The sequence below is a fragment of the Populus nigra genome, chromosome 11 (genome assembly GCF_951802175.1).
Source record: "Populus nigra chromosome 11, ddPopNigr1.1, whole genome shotgun sequence".
In the NCBI taxonomy this organism is placed as follows: Eukaryota; Viridiplantae; Streptophyta; class Magnoliopsida; order Malpighiales; family Salicaceae; genus Populus; species Populus nigra.
In genome coordinates this window covers 15,862,336-15,884,157 of record NC_084862.1, presented here as the reverse complement: position 1 = coordinate 15,884,157, position 21,822 = coordinate 15,862,336, and the positions used below count along the sequence as shown (strand labels likewise).

The window sequence follows — 21,822 nt, the reverse complement described above, 5'->3', positions numbered from 1 at the left end:
CATTTTTATTTTCTTATTCATCTTTACTAAAATAATTTTGTTTTTTTAATTAGAAAGAATAATTTCTTTTTCATATTTAATATTAATAAGGTTTTTCTTTGCCATCTACTAGATGGTTATTTTTTATATAATTGACTATTATCTAAAAAAAAATACTAATAAGGTTTTTTTTAAAAGTTTATTTTACATAAAGAGTTATAATTGTTTTTTAAAAAATGCAACTAGGATACATGAAAAAATAAATATTTAAGTTATAATATTTTTAGTTTTTAAGAATTTTAACTTGAAATAAATTTCATTATTCAACGAAGTAAATTGATAAACAATATGAACACATAATTAATGTCTTCATGTAGTGACCAGAGCTTATCATAGCACACATTTATGCTGAAATGAAATTTTTTATGCGCAAGAATCCAGCGTGAACAGATCACTAATATTAGATGAAAGCAATCGGCTATGTTCTCAATGAGAAAAAAAAACAGTTGGCCATGGAGCAACATCCAAGGATTAATGCAGCTCATTCTGGCAAGCGGCGTTATCAATTCCTCATGCAATGTTTTTGGATGGACTATTGTGTCTGTCTTGTTAACTAGTAGCAACAGGTAGCTAAAATACTCCGACGGCAAACACATCGATCATGGAGAATTTCCAGCCACCTACTGGATGCCGGCTATCATCGATACCAACAAAGTAATACACATTCTCTTCCTTTGTCTCCCTATATAAAACCTTGTTTTTTAGGTTGTTTCACCTCAAAATAACCAGCACTGTCTACTTCTCTTACTACTATGGAAAACAGGAGGGTCAAAATCTTGCCAACTATGGCGGTCACTATCCTCCTTTTTCTCACTTTCATGTTTACCTCATCACGAGCTGTTATTCATTCAAAAGTCCGTTCATCCAGCGCTAAATCCATTATTAAGCAGGAAAGAAAGTTGAAAACTTACATTATCTTCTTAAAGAAACCAGAAGGCATGATGTCCGCAAAACGTGAAGATGTAGATAGTTGGTATCGATCATTTTTACCAACAGTTACCACCTCAAGCTCCAACCAACAGCGCTTGGTACATTCCTACCACAATGTGGTCACAGGGTTTGCAGCAAAACTTACGGAGCAGGAAGCAAAGGCTATGGAAATGAAGGAAGGGGTCGTGTCAGCCCGGCCCCAGAAGATTTTCCATGTGAAGACAACTCATACTCCTAGCTTCTTGGGTTTACAGCAAAATTTAGGATTTTGGAACCATTCCAATTATGGAAAGGGAGTGATAATTGGGGTCTTAGACACTGGAATAAAAGCAAGTCACCCTTCATTTAGTGACGAAGGAATGCCTCCTCCACCAGCAAAATGGAAAGGGAAATGTGATTTTAATGCAACTCTATGCAACAACAAGCTTATTGGTGCAAGAAGTTTATATTTACCTGGTAAACCTCCAGTTGATGATAATGGGCATGGGACACACACAGCAAGCACAGCTGCTGGAAGTTGGGTCCAAGGCGCGAGCTTTTATGGTCAGCTCAATGGAACCGCAGTTGGCATAGCGCCCTTAGCTCACTTGGCAATATATCGAGTTTGTAATGGGTTTGGTTCTTGTGCTGACAGCGACATATTAGCTGGAATGGACACTGCAGTGGAGGACGGAGTCGATGTGCTTTCACTGTCACTTGGTGGTCCATCAATTCCATTCTACGAGGATTCAATTGCAATTGGTGCATTCGGTGCCATTCAAAAAGGAGTTTTCGTGAGTTGCGCTGCTGGGAATTCAGGTCCCTTTAATCAGACATTATCGAACGAGGCCCCATGGATCCTAACTGTAGGTGCTGGTACTGTTGACAGAAACATAAGAGCAAAGGTGTTGCTTGGAAATAATGCTTCATATGATGGGCAATCGTTTTACCAGCCAACAAATTTTTCATCGACGTTGTTGCCACTTATTTATGCTGGTGCTAATGGTAATGATTCAGCATTCTGTGATCCAGGGTCCTTGAAAGATGTTGATGTCAAGGGAAAGGTTGTGTTATGTGAGAGTCGTGGGTTTTCAGGAGCTGTTGATAAAGCCCAAGAAGTGAAGTATGCTGGTGGTGCTGCAATGATTCTCATGAATGCTGAGTCTTTTGGCAACATTACCACAGCCGATTTACATGTACTACCCGCATCAGATGTTACTTATGCAGACGGCTTGAGTATCAAAGCCTATATAAACTCAACATCATCACCAATGGCCACAATACTTTTTGAAGGAACTGTTTTTGGGGTTCCATATGCTCCCCAGCTTGCTTATTTTTCCTCAAGAGGCCCAAGTTTGGCAAGTCCTGGGATCTTGAAGCCAGACATCATAGGCCCCGGCGTTGACATTCTAGCTGCATGGCCATATGCTGTGGACAACAACGGGAATACAAAATCCGCATTTAATATGATTTCAGGCACCTCAATGGCTACTCCTCATCTTACTGGCATTGCAGCATTGCTTAAAAGCTCGCACCCTGACTGGTCACCTGCTGCCATAAAATCTGCAATGATGACTACAGCTAATCTAACAAATCTTGGAGGCACGCCTATTACTGATGATACCTTCGATCCTGTTAATGTGTTTTCCATCGGCTCAGGCCATGTGAACCCAACGAAAGCAGATGATCCGGGCCTCATTTATGATATCCAACCTGACGACTACATTCCTTACTTATGTGGTCTTGGTTACAACGACACGGCTATAGGAATCATCGTGCAGCGCTCCGTGACATGCCGGAACAGCTCAAGCATACCTGAAGCACAGCTAAACTATCCCTCGTTTTCTCTAAACTTGACGTCTAGTCCTCAGACATACACAAGGACAGTAACAAATGTTGGCCCTTTTAACTCATCTTACAACGCTGAGATCATTGCACCACAAGGTGTTGATGTTAAAGTAACACCCGGTGTGATTCAATTCAGCGAGGGGAGTCCGAAAGCAACGTATTCAGTGACATTTACGCGAACAGCCAACACGAATTTGCCATTTTCTCAGGGATATCTGAATTGGGTTTCTGCTGATCACGTTGTTAGAAGCCCAATTGCTGTTCTTTTTGCATAAGAAAGTTTTTAGGTCTGATGTTCTTAATTATAACTTGTGTGCTGTTGTAAGTCATTAAAGCATACATCACTTTGAATAAATTGAAACCAGTAACCAACTCGTTTGATTTTATGATTTTATATTTTGTTTTCGCGGCCGCTTTCCACCTATTATGCTTATGTTTTTTGCTAAATAAAATTATTTTTGTATGTTGTAGAAAAATAAAATAATATCCGTGGAGGAAAATAAAAAATTAATTGTTATGCTTGTATATAAACAAGGGTACTTTTGTTCCTGCAGTGGTACTATTAGTCAGGTGGATCGACTTAGATACTGACCAGGTTACTCTAGTTTCTTAAATATTAAAATGATATTATTTTTAAAAATAATTAATAAAAAACAAAAATAATTAAATGGGTAACACGAGTCAACTCTCTTTCAATATCTGTCAACTCGCTTATCAAATAAAAGGCTGCAAGGTGTGAGAATTCTGATCTGTTTTCCTCTTGGCCCTCGTGGGTCCTTTTTGTTTTGCCTTCCTTGGCTTTATCTTCTTGCTTATGAAGAAAAAATGGAAAGAAGATAGATCTTGACAGAGAAGAAAATGGACACTGAGAGGGAAGAATAGAGAGGAGAAGGACTGAAAAGAGAGAGAGCTCTACAGTTTCTGCAGAATTACTTCTTTTATTACCATTCTTTCACGTAGTACACAGTCTGTTATTTATATACAAGCAAGCCTCTTTCCCGCCAACTTCAACTAACCATTCCAACTGCTATTCTAACCGTTAACTGTTTATAACAGAGCTTAACACGTGCTATAACTGATTTGACCACGTGTGATGCAAGCCTATTCAACTACCTCTTCAACCAAAACTATTTCCCTCCAAAATTAGCCAGCCATCATTGCAAGAACCTTTTATTAATTATTGATGAACTGTAACAGAAGCAGTCAATGGAATAATTCACTTGTTAATAAATCTATAGTGTCCAAATTGCAAATTGCACATGTCTCGGGTCAACTCTGGTTTATAACTGGGTCATATCGGCTCAATTTTCCCATCTATTTTTATTGAATTTCATGACATAGGGTAATTCAACTGCAATACTTGAGATAGACGAACTAGAATTTAGACCCTTTAGATTTACCAATATTTTATTTTGGAAATTATTCTTTAAAAACTTTTTACTGGCACCTAAATTTGCAAAACATGTAAATGAGCATGCAATACATATTTTCTCTCGCTATTCTTTCCAAAATTCCACAAATTTCTTATTTTTCTCTTATCAGTCTCTCTGAAATTGCATAGAGACTGTAAGATCTCATAAAGTTTCTTAAAAGGGAAAACCATGAAGAAATAAAATTGCTTGCGCGGTTAACGGAAGGAGGCGGATCGCTTTTCATATTGAAGATATCTTTCGTTCTTCATGAAGTCACTGAGCGGAGAATCGTGGGATGTTTCTATAATTCCCTGAAAAAGTTTCCACCATTTCACGAAACTGCTTTGTTTCAAGAAAATTTCTGGAGATACGGCATAGTTATTGATTTGTTCCATTGCATATTGCTCGAACATATCTAGATTCTCTTTTGCCGATTGTTTCTCCACAGGGCATGAGGTTTCAGCCTCCAACAACTTGCATGAAATCAGAGCATCCTCCACTTTTGCCCAGAAGCAAGAATCCTCTGTTAGAATACCAGCCACATCTTCTTTCTTCTTGTTATTTGGTGAGCTTGTGAGTTTCTTCGCATCATCCTCCTCCTGCCATTGCTCTAGCAAAATGTAATGTCTAGATCTTCCATGAGTTTGATAGTCTCTGTTACCATTCTCTCTATAATATTCAGCAATATCTAGCGGTTCAACCATTCTTCTATAATTTCTTCCAGCATAAAGCCATGCCGCCCCGATGAATGCGCCTTCTTTCTGAGGCTTTCGCTGCGCGCTCTCCACCAAATTTTTCCAGTAATTAGTGAGAAACTTCTTGAGCCTGGTAACATCCCTATCCCTCCTCCAGAGTTGGTTCTTGTAACAATCATAGTAGCCTATCTCCTTATTCTTGGAAAACTTCTTATACCATTCTAGTTGGGCCATTTTTATCTTTATCTGGTTCAAGTTTTTTTTCGAGTCCCTAATCTTCGCTCGTTCTGCCATCAGAACTTTTTCTCGTTCTTCTAACATGGAGATAAGATTATTGTTGTCCTCTTTTTTCTGCTGTTGCTGAATTTAAAGTGCATTTGACCTTAGTTATGCATTGATTTAAAGAACATAGCAAAAACACATCAATCTTAACTTTTTAGCTTGTGAAAAATTTATCAATGTTTGCCAATTCTTACGTCATCTAACACTACAAAAGAACAAGCATTCCTAAACAAACTCGGGCCACAACATTATGCATCACTGGTGTATCCTTATGAGGATATGTCACTAGCTGATTTTGAACTTACCTTGGTGTATCATATTTTAAGCTCAACTCTAAGCTCCAAGAGATTGTGACATTGATAAATGTCGGCAGTGAATCAATAACAATATAAGAGTTAGTTTATCAAGGATTAGACTCATTACCTGGGTGGTCATTTCAACTCCAATTGCCTCCAGTTGTAAGATAATTCCTGCCTTAATAAGTGGTTGCACGAATGATAGATCAAGCTGGGAATTCCCCCTGATAATAACTTTAGATTTCAGATCATTCACTATCTCAGCATAATAATCTATCTCCTGTGATTCACAAGAAGCTTGCCTTCTTGTGCTTTCCAATAACCTTGAAACAACCTCAAGGTCATCGACACAGGCACATCCCTTTTCAGAACACAAGATAAACGTACCGAAAGCCTTGTAATCCTCTGAAACAGATTGTGTAGTATCGTTGTGGGCAATTGAAGTTTTTGGAAATGGGTCCTTGTTGCCGACGACATGTAGAAAGCAAGAATTCCAATTTGAAAATTCTAATATTGCTTGTTGGAGGCCTTGATTTCCAATAAATGGCGAGCCAAAAGTGACGCAGAGGGGGAGCTTCGGAGGTGGCTGATTCTTTTGCAATGGCTGTTTGATGTTGTCCAAAAGCCATAAAGTAAATAGAGAAGCAACTGATCCTCCAATTGAGTGTCCAGTGACAATTAATGGAGTGCTCAGTAATTCTCCAGTCTTTGAATCTTGGATCTAAAAGAGAACACATGAACATATTTTCATAATACAATAATTACAATGTTGGATCCTTTATCTTATTTTCATCTTTTAGCCTATTTTGTCTTGGTTCAAAATTTTATTTCGGCCCATGGCATTGATACTCGAATACTAAACAGTCTCTATGCTTGATAATTTTGACAAGTTAGTCAACAAACTAAGCATTTCTTATCATTATTTTTTTAAGATTCTAACACTTATCTATATTTATATCAAGATGCCGACGTTGAAAACATTGAAAGAACTATTCTTTATCAAGTTATGAGAAAAACGCTAGTAAAGTTTACTGTAACTTTGTCTTATTTGAAATGATGAGAAATCCAATGAACTTATGAAAGTTTGACCTTTTCTCTCTCGTATTTTAAGAAATTCTATGGTAAATGAAATCATGAACACTGCCAAATGGACACCAGAAGGTAAAAAAATCATGAAAACAACCATGGCTATGATATTGGACAAAGGTGTACACGCCATGTTAAAAAAAGATTCAGAAGGGTACCTGAGTTTTGAGCTGGGATAGCTCCTTAAAATGGGCCTTAAAAAGGGTGATTGCAGCTCTATGAATGGAAAACGACCGGTTGGTTTCAGAGCATAAGAAGTCAAAGATGGGAAACTCAAGCTCCTTGAGAGTCGTTGATGAAACCAAATCTCCACCCTGTTGAAGAAGTTCTTTCCTAGATAAAGTAGAAGTGGTGAAGGCTATGTGGGTATACTTTGATTTCTTGTGAAGCTTGTATCTTAGGGAGAGACTGCAAGAATCTTGTTGATCTGAACTGGATTCTGTTTGAAGGTCCTTTATAGCACCACATGAAATCTGGAGCAAATCGGAGTTCACCACTAAGTTTGCCAAATCTAGTCCACTGATATATCTGCAAATAAGAACAAAACACACACACACACACACACACAAAGGAACAAGGAGAGCCTGTTAAATATAAGGACGTAACATTGCTTTCTTTATCTTGCCTCTATATTGCAAAATTTCTAAGAAATCTTTCTAGGCAAGGAGGATAATAGATAGAACTTTTTGCTTACATGGGAAGTTGGCTCATTTCTGATTTGTGCTTTGCTAGATTTGCTAAGGAACAAAATTGAAAGAATAAAATCGGAGGACTAATTGTATTTATTGACAATGCCAGAGATTGAACAGGTCAATAACAAAGCACACGGAAATTTCCTTTGGCTCGGTGCTCACGTCTTGACTATTTACATGGACAAAAATAGTTCAATCGATCACATGCTGGGAAATTACCATGTAATCTCTGAAGTGTTTTCCTTGCATCGCCTGCTTTTCTCGTCACAAGAGTAAGACAAGGGTGGATGAACTCACAAACTATAATATGATTGTTCCGTATACTTTTAGCCTCGTCTTTTATTTTAAGTCGTTTCCATTTGGTTGAGAAGCCAATACCGTGTGTAATCAAAAGTGAAGGTAATAGAAAAAATCTGTGATGTTTTGAAAAAATAAATAGTGGAAGGCAGCAATGTTCTTGTAGATTTAGAAATATGTATAAATGAATAAAGAATATTGTAGTTATTGAGTAAAGCTTGAAAAATATAAATAGAAAAAAAAAGAAAAAAAAAAGAAGAAAATCTGATTTAATAGAGAGAGAACCGGCAGGAGAGAAGACAGGGAGAGAAGAAGAAGAGAAAATAGAAGAAAAGTTAAAGAAAATAGAAGAGAGTTAAATAAAATAAATTTAAGAAGTAAGATTTATGTTTTGATGTGTTTAATTATATTATTTAGATTTAATTTTTGATTTTGTTGAAGATTAAGATTTTAAAGATTTTGTTTTGGGTTTGATTGATGAATTTATTGGAATGTTATGGGTAAATTATTATGGATAATTAATTATTTGGTTGATTTTGAAATATTTTGGGTAAGAATGATAATTTTAAGTTATGATTTGTTTAAATGATAAAATTGAGTTAGATATTTTTAATTTTTATTATGTAGGTGTCTAGGTCAATTTGCACACACCTCGACTAATCTCACGGATCCTGAAGTTAACGACCATGTAACTCTTAATGTAGTTATGAATTCATGATATTTTTAGTTTGGTCCTGCAATTTGATAAAATTATGATTTGACCTCTAAAAATGTAATAAAATTCCAGATTAGTCATGATATGTCATTTTAGTTTTTTATATTGGTTTGATGAATAATTGAGGATTATTTGATGAATTATTATCAATTTTTATTATTTGTTTTCTTTTAAATTAAATTTTGGGAAAACCAATTAATTTTTAGATTTTTGATAAAAATAAATAGTTTGGTTCATAAATAAACATATAGGTTATAAGTTATATCCTTAGTTAAGTATTTTAAATAGATTATAAGTTTTTTTTATAAGTTTTTTTTATATATTCAAATAATTTTGATATTTTACCTACGAGATATATATTAATAAGATTTTATACGCTTTTAAATTCCGGTGTTTTAGCAAGGTAAGAAGAAAGGCTGGGATTAAAGCTTGAAAAAACAAGCAGGAGTAAGCATGAAAACAAGAAATGGGCCCCGCGAGATAAGAAGAAACCTTGATTTCTTTTTTAAAAGGCTATATGTTTGCATTGCAAGCATATATCAGCTCGTCTACAACACAGAAAGACATCATATATATGTCCATGCATAGCTAGAAGAAGAGGAATGAGACTCTAAAGGCATGGAAGCCATAAAAAGATACAGAGATCAGCAATCTATGCTTCAAGCTGGAAAGGGTAAACATACTTTCAACTGTGTATTTTTCTGTTGGAAAGGGATCTGCTTTCTCATCTAAGAGTCAGTCAATGCAATGCATGAAGCAATAGTTACAATTACTCAAGTTGCATTGACTTCTATGCATGAAGGGCATGTTCCTTTCATGGTGGTTTCCAGTCAATGAAGGGCTAAAATAAGGAAATTACAGTTTTTTTTCCTTTATATAGAGGAAAGAACATGGAAATTGCTGTTGTGATGATATTTATTTATTTATTTAACGAAACTGTTCACTAATTTAATTAAATTAGCAGCTTTAGTCTGTTTCAACTCGAGAGGTAAGACTTGGAATGTTAGTATTCTGAGTTAATTTCAACCCCTGTTCAGATCATTATCAGTCGCTTCATTTGTGGGCTTGGTAAAGGATTAACGAGCTCCCACTGCCAGGCATTAATACGTTATTTCACAGGGAAGAAAGAAGTAGGAAATTTCCACTGCTTCTTTAAGCTAGTCGATCGATCCTCCAACTTACAAGGCAGTAAATGCTAGTTCTCCCATTAGAGGTTTTTTTTTTCTTTACAGATTTTTACCGATTTCTTGGAAGAAAAACGTATTCCTTTTGTTCATCAAAGAAAACGAAGATATTAGTTACAAACAGGACTTATGTAACTTACAAGGAAAGAAACTACAATTTGGATTCTTTATTCGTAGTTGATGCGAAAACACATGCCGCCAAGATCTTAAACTTGATGAAGGATCCGATAGTTGAAGATTAATTTTACAGGAATACGAGTTCAATTTCTCCCTAGCTAAGCAAGGAGGCCAATGCATGTAACCAGATTAATTGCATTAAGGATAAACTATCAAACTCTATGGAAATTTGATGGTAAGATTAAGCAAAGTAACAGAAATGTCGATTGCTTCGTAACAATTTCTATTGATTGCTATTTTAGTGAATATATACTTGGCTGAAGAAGAAGAATGAATTTACACATCTACTTGCTGCTAGTTGCTCGGTTAGCTTTTTCAGACTTGGTTTATTTCATTTGATAGAAAATTAAAGAATTATTAATTAATAATAATAATAATAATAATAATAATAAATACGATTTTATTAAAATAAATTTATTCAATCAAATTTATTCAATCAAAAACTGTATTTACTAAATTTATTAATTAAAATAAATTTTTTATTCAATCAAATAATAATTAATTGAATAAAAAAATAGTATGCAACGCTGCTTATATATTAATTATTGTAAACACAGTTCAAATGAAATTAGACAAAACACGATTAATTAATTTATGTGATAATGTTTTCATTGCACAAGCTTCAGAATATATAAATACTTATATTTATAGAGAAAATATAAATTCAAACTATTATATTATAAAAATAATTCTTAATTAATATTATTTTTATAAATATTATAATTAACTAGTTAAATAAAAATTGTAAACACAATTGTTTTTTTTTTATCAGGAACTCTTTCCTAACTTGATTAGGAATCTTTCTTCTTCTTCTTCTTCTTCTGCCTTGATAAACAAAGGGAAGGTGACAGGAAAATGAGGTATCAAATTTAGCAGCAGTGGAGGTTTCCACTGGTAATACTATAAAGTTAGAAAAATACAAAGACGCAGTAAAGTAAGACTAATTAAGTCATACATGGAAGTGATGGCATAAAGCTTGAGAGGTGATTTCCAGGAAGTAATGGTAATTGAAATTGCTTCCCATTTCTTCTGGGAGTTTTAAAAGGGTTGCAATAATTAATTTGTTGCAATAGTTCTTTCCAGAAGCTTCGTGGAAAATTAATTTTACTAATTAAGTACACTTTTTTTTTCTTTTATGTTAATTGGGGAATTTTATGGAACATTTGGCATGCAAATGTTAAAAAGGCAGGTTAATTACACTTTGTAGTCTGATTAATTAATTGAATCCCTCTACTATTAATTTAATTAACTAATAAAAATCTTTTATTTTATTTTTCATTTACAATTAATACCTTTCTATATATCCATGAGAACATTCTCATGCGTGAGTTATGTCCATACTCACTAAACATGACTTGTTATCCTTCAATTTGTAAGAGAGAAAAATGCCAAGGAAATAAATTTTAATTTTTTTATTAAAAGTAATCAAAAAGAGAATTCATAAATTTAAAATTATAAAAATTATAAAACCCCCCAAATTACCCAACAAGTCCGATTAAAGTAATCTAAAAACAGAAATTATCATTATCCATGAAAAATAAGTAATTTTTTTTTATGAAAATGAAATAATAACTCTAAATAATTTATGTGCTTAACAAATGTTATTAGGTAATTTGGGGTTTTAAAATTTATCTTTTTCATTAATTATTATTTATTTTCCTTTAACAATTTAGAGTCCAGTGTTTTTTTTTTCTTTTATAAATTAAAGACAGGCCAAATTTATTCACCGTCAACTCATATCATGTACTAGGAGCAAAATTTTAATTTTAATTTTGGAAATATTATATTTTTTGGGTTATATAATATTTAATAATACTGAAATTAAAAATATTCATAAGTAAATATTCACTAATAAATTTTATTTTTTTTAGTTAAAAGTAATTTCAGAAAGAGTGATATTGATAAAATAAAAAAAATAAAAATTGAGAAAATTATCCAATGAGCCCAATTAAAGCAATAAAGAAAAAGAAAGAATCATTATCTAAGAAACATAAATAATGTTTTTTTTTATGAAAAGGAAATAATAACTCTAAATGCTTCATGTTCTTAACAAAGTAATTAGATAATTTAGGGTTTTTCAAAAAAGTAATAAATTATTATTTATTTTCCGTTAAAAATTAAGAGTACCAGAAAATAAAATATAACCCGCTAAACATTTTTTTTTCTTTTACAAATTAAAGACGAAGCCAAATTCAGTCAAATTCAACTCCAACCACAGCTTGAGTATGACAGCAAGTCAAAGCTAACAGAGTCATGGATGGAGGGTTATGATTGCATTATAATAGAAGGACTTAATTGATCAAATTAATAGTAGAGAACTCAATTGAACAAACTACCGTATTATATCAGCCGCTCATATTATTAAAACATTAAGAACAGAATAGAGCAAGAAACAAAGTCTTCGGGTAATAAACACAAGACACATGGTCAATCAATCAGAGAAATTAGAGCATGGTTCACATGATGGGTTAAATATAATTACATTGAAATAAGAAGTTAATTAAATAAATTAAGTTCACCACATCATTCACCAAGTAGGCTAATAAACACAAAACACATGAAATTATGTGAAGTAATAATGTGAAATACCTTGTGGTTTCAGGTTCGAGCCCTATGATTGTTAATATTGATAATCTCTAAAGGCTTATTTGGTCGTTAATTTTAGAATTCGTGAGAATTAATCGAGATATGTGCAAATTAAACTAGACACCCCACGTAAATAAATAAATAAAAATTATGTATAATACATATAAAACATGAATTTACTTTAAAGAAGTAAAATTTGATCAAAACTCATTTATTTTTTTAATTAAAATAATATTATTTTAATTAATTTTTTAAAAATAAGTTAATCATTACAATCTGTGACACAAGTGTGAAGTGTCCCTTTAAATTAATTCTGATTGAATTTTAAAACTACGATTAATGTCAATTTCAATTTTCTAAAAATCTCAGCTAAAAAACAAGAATTAGAACATGTTGCCAACCAAGAATTACAAACTGAAAGTTCCAATCTTATTCAAGAAAGCAGAAAACACGAAATTTATTGCCTCATGTGGCTCCCACAAGCAGTTCATGAACTTCATGTAGAAATTGACACCCAGGAAGGCAAACGAAAACAAAATAAGTGCTGTTTGGAAGACAAAGAATTAAAATAAATAAATAAAATTGCACAACAGCAAATATAAAGAACTGTCTAACATGGTTAACCAAGTCATTTACAAAAATTGATGGTGTAATAAACTTATGACTCTGTTTAAGAGTGGGATTTGATTCTCTAGAATATGAAGACCTTTTTTCTTTCATTTTAGCCTACACTTATTAAACTCGGGTGGATAGGATAGATGTAAAGCTTGGATTATACATCTGACAAATTAATTAAAAAAATTAAAAATTAAAAAAAGTTAAAACCATATTCTTTTAAAAAAAATTATAAAAAATAATAGACTTTACTCCGATTACAAATCAAATCAAGTTTTTTTAATAGGTCACACTAGATAAATTTATTTCACTATTTTTTTTATAATATATATATATAATCAGAGGAAGAGAAGATTGAATGAAGGCAAACCTCCCTTGGCTGTTGTCATTTCTTCATTCTAATAAAGTCAGCGTGCGAAATCAATTGAGAATTCTGAACAGACTTTACATAAGGATTATTAAATGTTCTGTTTAGTTTGTTTATGATGATGTTATAAAAAATTCAATTAGCTTGTGAAGGATTTATATTTTGAATAATTAATTTATTTTTTAGTTTTGACAATTTGATCCATTCTTTATAGTTAAGCTTTATAGTTAAGGTGGCTAAAAACGAGTGTCTAATACCAGTAAAAAATTTCTTTTAGTGAATTTAAAAACTTTCTGATGATTAAATTTGTGATTTTTCAAGAAAAAATACAATAATATTATATATACTCTGAAAACAAATAGTTAGTAGAGAATGAAGATTTTAAACCTTTTATTAAGAGAATTCATGATTTATTTATAGTCCATGAGTCTTTTTATGGAGAGGAGGCAATAAAGTGTAATATTGTCTTGATAAATATTAAAGAGAAAAAGTGTGTGGCATATATATTAATGTTGATAAGAAATATCTCTCAAATATATATTAATAAGAGAAAATATTTTTAATATGTATTAATATGGTAAAAATATGATTAGCTATTAAATGATTTTTATACCTTATTTCTTACCCAAGGTTTTTGAAGGGCTTTTATATACTTCCTAGGTATAGAAAAAATATAATATAAAATATAGCTAAGCTTAAGGAAAATAGATATTTCTCTTAACTGAAACCAAGAAAAAATGAATTTTTTTAATTAAGCCCAAAAGAGAAGGGTTTTTGTCTTGGTTGAGTTCAAGAAAAAAAATCTTTTCATCCAAGAAATGTTAGGTTTTGTAGGAGTTTTTTTTGTTGCTTTAAATTTAGATTTATCAGTTTCCATCGTTTGTGATAAATCCAATAAAAGATCTTTGATAATCTGGTAAAAGACAAGCCTTGATACAGTTTGGAGAAGACCATAAGTAAAGAACTTGTCAGATTTAGAAGACAAACTTCTTAAGCTCAAGAAGCTAACTAGGACACACCTTAAAAAGCTAAAGCCCCACTGAAACCTAAGAATTTTACCCTATAAATGCGTGGAAGCTAAACTTCATGCACGCAAAACCAAGAACCCTAAAATGTTCGATGCATGGCAATTGGCATATGAGGGCCTTGAGGCTAGTTGCTCTCTAGTTTGCTTCTTGCCTCAGGAGTTGTCAATGGCCTTCTGCTTGAAACTATGATGTATTTTACCGAAAAAACAGACCCAAGAAAAAGGCTACCCATTAGTGGAAATGGATATCCAGGAGAAAAAATGAAAAAAAAAAAACTAACAGCAAGAGCCCATAACAATGAATACAAGTAATGGTCTCACATGGCAACCATGCCATTTACAAAAATTGAGGCAAGTGCTACTACAAGATTGTCAAATGTTCGAGGGAATAGGCAAAGAAAAAACTCTTCCATCCCTGTTATCTTGAAGACCACTGCCCCTGTCCCAGTCGTAACTCCTACCTCGCTCATCACCCCCGGATTCCACAGCTTCCGACCAACAAAATAATGAATTGGCAATAACGTTGTAAAAATCTCCTACTCTCACATATCCCAACATTCGGGCCTTAAAAAATTGGTATAAGTCCTCAGCTAAACTCGACCAGAGACGAGACTTCAAATATAACTGTAAAACCAAGTTAGTCTTCTTTCCACTTGTTAACATAATTCAGGAAAGCATTGGCAGGATTCTCTCTTGGTAGAGCCCGAACACGAGTAGATCTCCTCTGCACAGCCTCCTCCAATGCAATTCTGTTAGCCAAATCCTTTGATCTCTTCTGGAGTTCCATGCTGGTAAAAGGATTTGTATAAGATATGTTAATAGGTTAGGCACAAATTGATAAAGAAAAAAGAAAGTTGCATAGCCGTCTTCATTGCATGGAAACGGAAATAATTTCATATACATACGAACAATCACTCACCATATTCTGCTGTAGAATTTCTCCACCTGTTTTCGAAGAGCCTTCTCTCTCTCACCCTTGGGGTTCAATGAGCCCATCAATAAATCAATCTGTTCAACAGAACTATGGGTGATTGGAGAAAGGAAATAAAATAAGTGGATAGATAACAATTATTCAGTGCCCGCTACCTCTTCCTTGCAACAATAATAGCCCCATAGCTTGGAATCAGAACTCTCAACAAACATCCTCCCATCACGCTTGAACCACCAATACCTGTTATAATCTCGGTCTTTACCCAGAGGGTTGGTGTGAAGGATCCGTTTCTCTATCTCACGTTCAAAATATTCTCTCTACATCAAAAAAAAAAAAAAACAATGAAAAATGAGTAAAGCAACAAGAGCAAGCATAAAAACACATGTAGGCACACTATAGGGAGAGCAAGATCAGTAGAAGGTAAATAACCCTTTGCTCTTTGCTGCTCCGTTTTGCTGCAGTATTTTTTTCATCCCTCAAAAGTATCAATGCTTCCCTTTTGGTTAAATCTATCACATTCTCTGCTTGGCCTTCCACATTCATATTCTTCTTCTTGCCTGTTTTCTTTGATTCAATGTCTGAACGGCTACTCTCACTGTCCAAATTGCAATGAGCTTCAAATCAGGCAAGTTTACTATTATTCTCTAGTCCATATTCCTCTGTAAGTGTGTGTGAACTTGTGCACTGACATACAATAAAAAAATGAAACCTTTTTGATGGATTGTTTGGTCTGGCTGAGAAGATCTCTCCCTTCTTTTTAGCGATCTGCCCATTCTGGCCAATGTGATTCCCATTTGCGAACACAGTTTGATTTTTTCCTATGATATCAGCACCATGCCCATTCATTACTCCATTAGCAACAGATTTGGCCTTCAACTGTTCCTTTTCTCTTTTTTTCCTGCCCTCCTCCAGTGCTTCCCCCCTCTTTGTTGCTAAGAGTACCTGCCGCTCTTCAACATATTCAGCCAACTTCTCCCTCGCAATATCTGTTTCAAGGACTTCATTGACCAATTCTCTTAAGATTCCTAATTTGACTTGAGCATCTAAAAGGCCGTAGTGCCCCCGCTTAATTGTTGTTATGTTAGTGGAAAAATCACCAACATTGATGATCTCTATGAAATCACACAGATATTCTGTCCAATTAGTTAATGTTATCTGTCAAAAAAGAAAACAAAAATCAGAAGTCATCAACAGTTAGCACCATGAAGGAGTGATAAAGAGAAGCTCTGAATGAAGAGCAGCGAGAAACCTAATCTTGTAGAAAATGTGAGAATCCACTTTTAACCATACTTAATTTCCATAATAGCAAGGGAAATTCAGCACTATACCTTCAATGATCGGATTCTTTTCTGAACAGCTGAAAAATATTCATCTTTGTCATGTTTTAATAACCGAAGTAGAGAAGAATGTGTTTCCACAATTAGATTCACATTACTGCCCTTATGGCAAATGGCATTTTCAAATTCTTCAAGAGAGAACGGCGACAGATGTAACAGCTTACAAAAGGAGGAGCAAAAATCCCAAACCATTAGAAGATCCCCAACACAATCCATTGGAACTTTAAAGTCCCTTGAAGGCAAAGGGCGGGCTGTAAAGACTGGATCATCTGTTCCAGGCTGCACCAAAAGATCATCGATTGGATACTTGATAGGCTCTTCCTTTTGTTGATTATCTTCTGCAAGTTTAAATACAGAAATAAAAGAAAACATCAAATGATGATTTATTAGATATGCATGACCTCAAGGGCCTTTTAATATCACGAACTCTGCTCAAGTTCCCAACCCCCAATAAAAGAGAAAGAAGTAAAATATGAACAACGCTTATAAAATCTCAGATTTATACAAAGAACTGACAAAGCATACTATGAATATATAAAAGGCAGGCTAAATTTAAAAAAGAAAAAAAAAGAAAGAAATAGGTAGCTTCTATATTTCTAACCTACCTTTCCCGGTTGCCTCAGCTTCCTCACCTTCCACTTTCTTCTTTTTAAGTTTTCCAGATTCTTCTACATCCTGGACATGATGCATACAAACCAACATGATATGCAATGAACTCTAAAGACCAAGAAAATTTAACAGTATATTTACCGTGGCATCTTTCTTTCTTTTATTATAGACTATTCCATCTTGGATGAAAACTTTGCCCTTTAAATCCTGTGGTGGATCCCTTGAGATTCGATATTTTTCTGCCAGTTTGTCATGAAGCACCCAAGGAAAACTTCGGTATGTAGATTTCCGAATAAAAGGCTTCAAACTGTTCCTACTGAAAGGAGATTTCTTCCATATCAGATCATTTCGGTGCACTATCGCAGTTTCTGTTACTTTCTTATTCCTATCAAGCCATGCTACCTCATATTTAGTTTTAACAGTACCCTCCTCCAGAACCTTTAATATCTTGCAAGGGCAGAGATCACTTTTCTCTCTCTTTCCATGTAATTCGGCTCCTATAAACAAAGTTTCCTGCAACTTTGCTGCTATCTTGTCTGCAAGATCTTTCAATGAAAGCATACCTGAAATACCAATGGGCTGTAAATACAAAAACATAGAATCTGTGGATAGAAGGAGTAAAAGCCAAACAGGCATTTCAAGACATACAAAGCAAATGTTTGGGTTTACAACAAAAAATAAGCACATATGCCACTTTTTTATTCTCTTACAGGCAATTCAGATCTTATCCAAAAAAAAAATTATGTTTCAAATTTATTTTATAGCATCAGTGCATTGGAAAGTCTCAACCAGCTACTTCAAAAGGAAGAGACAAGCTTCTAATTGAAAGTAACAATAACCAGGATAGTTATAACTGAACTTTTAGAGAAAAGCACAGTTTATGCATTGAACCTTAAATAGTACATGAAATGTTGGCATTGCAGAAAATTGATTCACCTAAGAAAAAATTATAGATCATGCTACTGATATGTCATCCAATTTGGTCCACATTCTTTTGGAAAGGTTTTCAAGTTTGAACCAAGTAAACTAACAGACTAGAGCTTTGATTATTATGGATTATGGTACACCAAATGCAATTTTCAGATTTTCCCAAGGGTGTAACACTAGCCTCTGCAGGACTAGACCATATGAAAGTGATGCGGCAGCTACACAACAAGCACATGAGATTAAAATATAAAAACTGCAAATACGATTCTAAACATTGTTGAACATAAAATTGTACAAATGCAAATCATCGTTCTGTTTTTTTTTTTTCTTCTTGTTTTTTTTTGTAAATGAATATCAGCTGATGTATATCAAAATAAACCCATGTCTCCATATGTCAAACATGTCAAACCTTTATAACCATTTCCACACAGAAATCAAGAAGCATAACCGAGCAAGGTATCGTGTGCCAAATATTTGATGTGAGGCATTGAAGGGTGCAAATGAAATCCACATTGTAAAAGCATCAGCAAAGTGATCAATAACCATACAGCAGAGATGAAGGACGAGGAGGGAAAAGAACAGATCAAAAAATAAAATAACAGTATTCATATTAATACAGCAGAGAGTTCGTTCTTACTAAATTGAATGGTGTGAAGTGCCATGGCCATGAGCTCTTTGGGTATCTCTGGAACCTTCTTAGTTGCATGTTTTTCAGACACCAACGCCTCTTCATAAGTCAAGTTACCTTTCCCGCTAACTTTACATGTCCAAATTCTCTGGCGATACAAGTTTATCCGGTTCAAATATATTCTAATTCAAACTAAGGAAAAAACAACTCGCAATCCATCTTAATTAATCATCCATCATGCAAGAAGCCAATACCTAGAAGCCCAACAAAGTTTTGCCTGCTTCAGTTAGAATGAATACAAAATGTGTCAAACGATTTAGCATGTCCAAATATAATTCATATTTGATACAGCCTTAAGAATTCAAACTAGGAAAACTTGTAACCTAGGAATATATCTTTTGACCTTTTATCCAGTTCATCTACACCCTAATCCAAACTAAGGAAAACCTAGTAATACCCCATGTGGCAGCAGAAAAGAAAAGGGGACCTCTACCAAACAGAGTTTTCTAGGGTCTATTAGAAACTATAAGGATTAAAAACTAAGTCATCATGCAAATCCAATAAAACATTCTATACAATTACTTTCAATAATTTTTAAAGAAGGATACTGATAATCTCGGAATATCTCTTTTGTGAACCGAACTTGGTATACAAGCTCATTAGGATCCAAGTCCTTAGGCGGTTCCAACAAAGGAAACGCCTTTTTCTTTAATAATGGCATTGTTGGAACCCACCCAGATCAGAAACCACAAAATCTCGCAAATGTCCCCAAAGTCAAAATTTTTGTAACTGCACAAAAATACACCATGAGCAAACACCTAAGCAATAACACAAAATAATTTCAAATTAAAGCACCACTCAAAGATTATCAACTAAAATTCATTCTTTAGATCACATTTTTATTTCCTTCATTCCAACTTACAAACAAATGAAAAGCCAGATCAAATAACATCAAAATATAACAAAAGTTCACTTCTTTTTCACACATTCCCCCAAAGTAACCTCCTTTGATGTCCAAGTTCAACTAAATTATCCTAAACAACCTGTTTTTTTTCCCATGGAAACCCTAGAAACAAAAGGGCACAACAAGTCACTCAATTCTAAAAATTTATGCATAACAAAAAAATGAAAAAGTGTCACATTGATCCAAATCATTACAGTCAAGCTTGTTTTACAATAAATAGAAACAACCCACTAACCTGAAACAAACAAAAAAAAACCTAAGAATTTAAGCACCTTCACTTTGACTACTCAAAAACCTTTTTTTAGAGAACCCATTTGCCAATATTCATCATAAAAACAATGAAAATATTTTTTTTTTAGTTTTCTTCACTGCCCCACAACAAAACAAGAAAACCCCATTTTCCATAACCAAAAAAATTGTGAAAAAAAAAACATTAAGACTATACCAAAATCAGGTTCCCGCCACAACCGAAATTTTGAGCAAAATAAGTCAAGAACTAGAACAAAAGGAGAAAAAAGCAGAGTAAGAGAGAGAAATAGCTTACAGAGAGGACTAGATTTGAGGAATGTAAATCGAGAAAGAGAGGGAGAGGTGGTGGTGGTGGTTCTTGACTACGTTTCTTGGGTATTTATTGTTTCTTCGAATGGACCGAAAGAGAGAAGAAACTTGGCACGTTTTTGTGTTTTCCGAATGTTGCAAATCTCTACTCTCTAATCCCAGCTTGATGGGAACCCAAGACTGTAATTTAAAAGATATTATTTTTTTATGAAAAATTACTATAATCACCTATAGTTGGGTTTGTCGGAACCCAAAATAATTAGGTATAAATTTTTTAATATTCAGATTAAATCTCATAAACTTTTAAGTATTCATTAAATATTTAAATATAGATATTCATTAAGAATATATAATTTAAACCTGATATCAAATACAAACACTAAGATTTATAATTATTTGGTATATAATTAGTTTAATATATATGTAATTTTTAATTTTTTTAATTATTTATTTATTTAAGATCTAGACCAATATTTATGATTATCTCATAACCTGAATTTTTACCTTTAAATTTTATTCTAGCCCGATCGGTCCAAAACTTTTCCTACTCATTTTAGCTATTTAGAATGATAACTATCAAAGCTAAGTTGAAACTGCCATCCCTAATTTTAATATTCTATTTTTTTTTGTTTTTTGTAATATTATCCTGAAGCTTATTAGAATTTTTATTACATTAAAAATGAAAAGATAACATTGTTATGAAATAAAAACTAATGTATAATGGGCTAGGTCAAAAGTCAACACACATTTCATAGTTCAGCTTAGACCCAATTTAGGTTAGGCCTACTCTCAAAGAATCTCGGGCTTTCAGTATATCATAATGGATATTGACAGCCCAGAGATTATGGCAGAATAAATATTAAAGATTTTATTTTCACCTATTTTAAATATTTATATAAATTGATGAATAGGTATACTCTCTCATTTTTCTTCTCAAAATAAGGATTTTTTTTTCTAAATGAATGTACATTTTAACACCTAACAAGTGAATGGATAGGGAACGATTTGTTCAAAACCAAGAACTCAGGCTACAATAAAGAATATATTCTAATTAATAAAAATTAATTTAATATTAATACCATTTTTAAATAGGTGACCCTTCTAAAAAAAAATTTGTCGCAACCCACTAGTTATATCTTCACATGAATGGTTTGCTTTCTTGCATGCAAAGTCATAATTTATCCACGGAAATAAGAGTAAGTATATGTCTTGATATTGTGATATTTTATAGTTATGGTTTAAAAAATATATATTTTTAGTTGTGATTTGAAGATGTAGATTTAAAAAAAATAGTTAAAATTGTTGCCAAATATATTTTTTCATACAAATAAATGAAAAGCAGGTCTTCATAAATAAAAAATAAGTTATTTTAACTCTTACAAAACTAAGATTTAAAATCAAAATCTATATAAATCACAATATAAAAAAAGGCTGAAATTATTTAATAATAAAATAGTTTTTTTTATGGTTGGACGAAGAGTAGAAACTAACCCAACACCGAACAGTGTCTAAGTAACATCACTCATGACAAATCCAAAAATTCTAACTTCATTTATGCATGGTTGTTGCATTACAGTTCAGTCTGCAAGCATTCTACAATGGAGGAGTCCATTGTGAGTTCTGCTGGACATGGTTTTGTGG

The 21,822-nt window shown here is 33.2% G+C and overlaps 3 protein-coding genes across 4 annotated transcripts; 1 reads left to right on the top strand and 2 right to left on the bottom strand.

Moving 5' to 3' along the window:
* Positions 1–787: 787 nt before the first annotated feature.
* LOC133668537 (subtilisin-like protease 4) lies at positions 788–3,180 on the top strand. The gene has a single exon (XM_062088460.1). It carries the CDS (start codon positions 792–794, stop codon positions 3,069–3,071), a length of 2,280 nt encoding a protein of 759 aa, XP_061944444.1. The 5' UTR covers positions 788–791; the 3' UTR covers positions 3,072–3,180.
* Positions 3,181–4,162: 982 nt separating this feature from the next.
* LOC133668540 (senescence-associated carboxylesterase 101-like) lies at positions 4,163–7,374 on the bottom strand. The gene is made up of 4 exons (XM_062088463.1): positions 7,262–7,374; positions 6,726–7,095; positions 5,609–6,202; positions 4,163–5,263 (listed from the first exon to the last, which is right to left on the bottom strand). Exons 1-4 carry the CDS (start codon positions 7,276–7,278, stop codon positions 4,424–4,426), a joined length of 1,821 nt encoding a protein of 606 aa, XP_061944447.1. The 5' UTR covers positions 7,279–7,374; the 3' UTR covers positions 4,163–4,423.
* Positions 7,375–14,504: 7,130 nt separating this feature from the next.
* Positions 14,505–20,345, bottom strand: LOC133668538 (uncharacterized). 2 transcript variants are annotated; one of them, XM_062088461.1, is made up of 11 exons: positions 20,168–20,344; positions 19,268–19,448; positions 18,669–18,841; positions 17,246–17,667; positions 17,101–17,170; positions 16,487–16,833; positions 15,868–16,313; positions 15,588–15,753; positions 15,314–15,475; positions 15,147–15,235; positions 14,505–15,015 (listed from the first exon to the last, which is right to left on the bottom strand). In XM_062088461.1, the coding sequence occupies exons 2-11, from the start codon at positions 19,378–19,380 to the stop codon at positions 14,865–14,867; spliced, it is 2,139 nt and encodes a 712-aa protein (XP_061944445.1). In that variant the 5' UTR covers positions 19,381–19,448; positions 20,168–20,344; the 3' UTR covers positions 14,505–14,864. The 2 variants fall into 2 exon arrangements, with proteins under 2 accessions (XP_061944445.1, XP_061944446.1); XM_062088462.1 differs by lacking the exon at positions 14,505–15,015 and having other exon boundaries at positions 15,147–15,248; positions 20,168–20,345.
* Between the last annotated feature and the right edge of the window lie 1,477 nt (positions 20,346–21,822).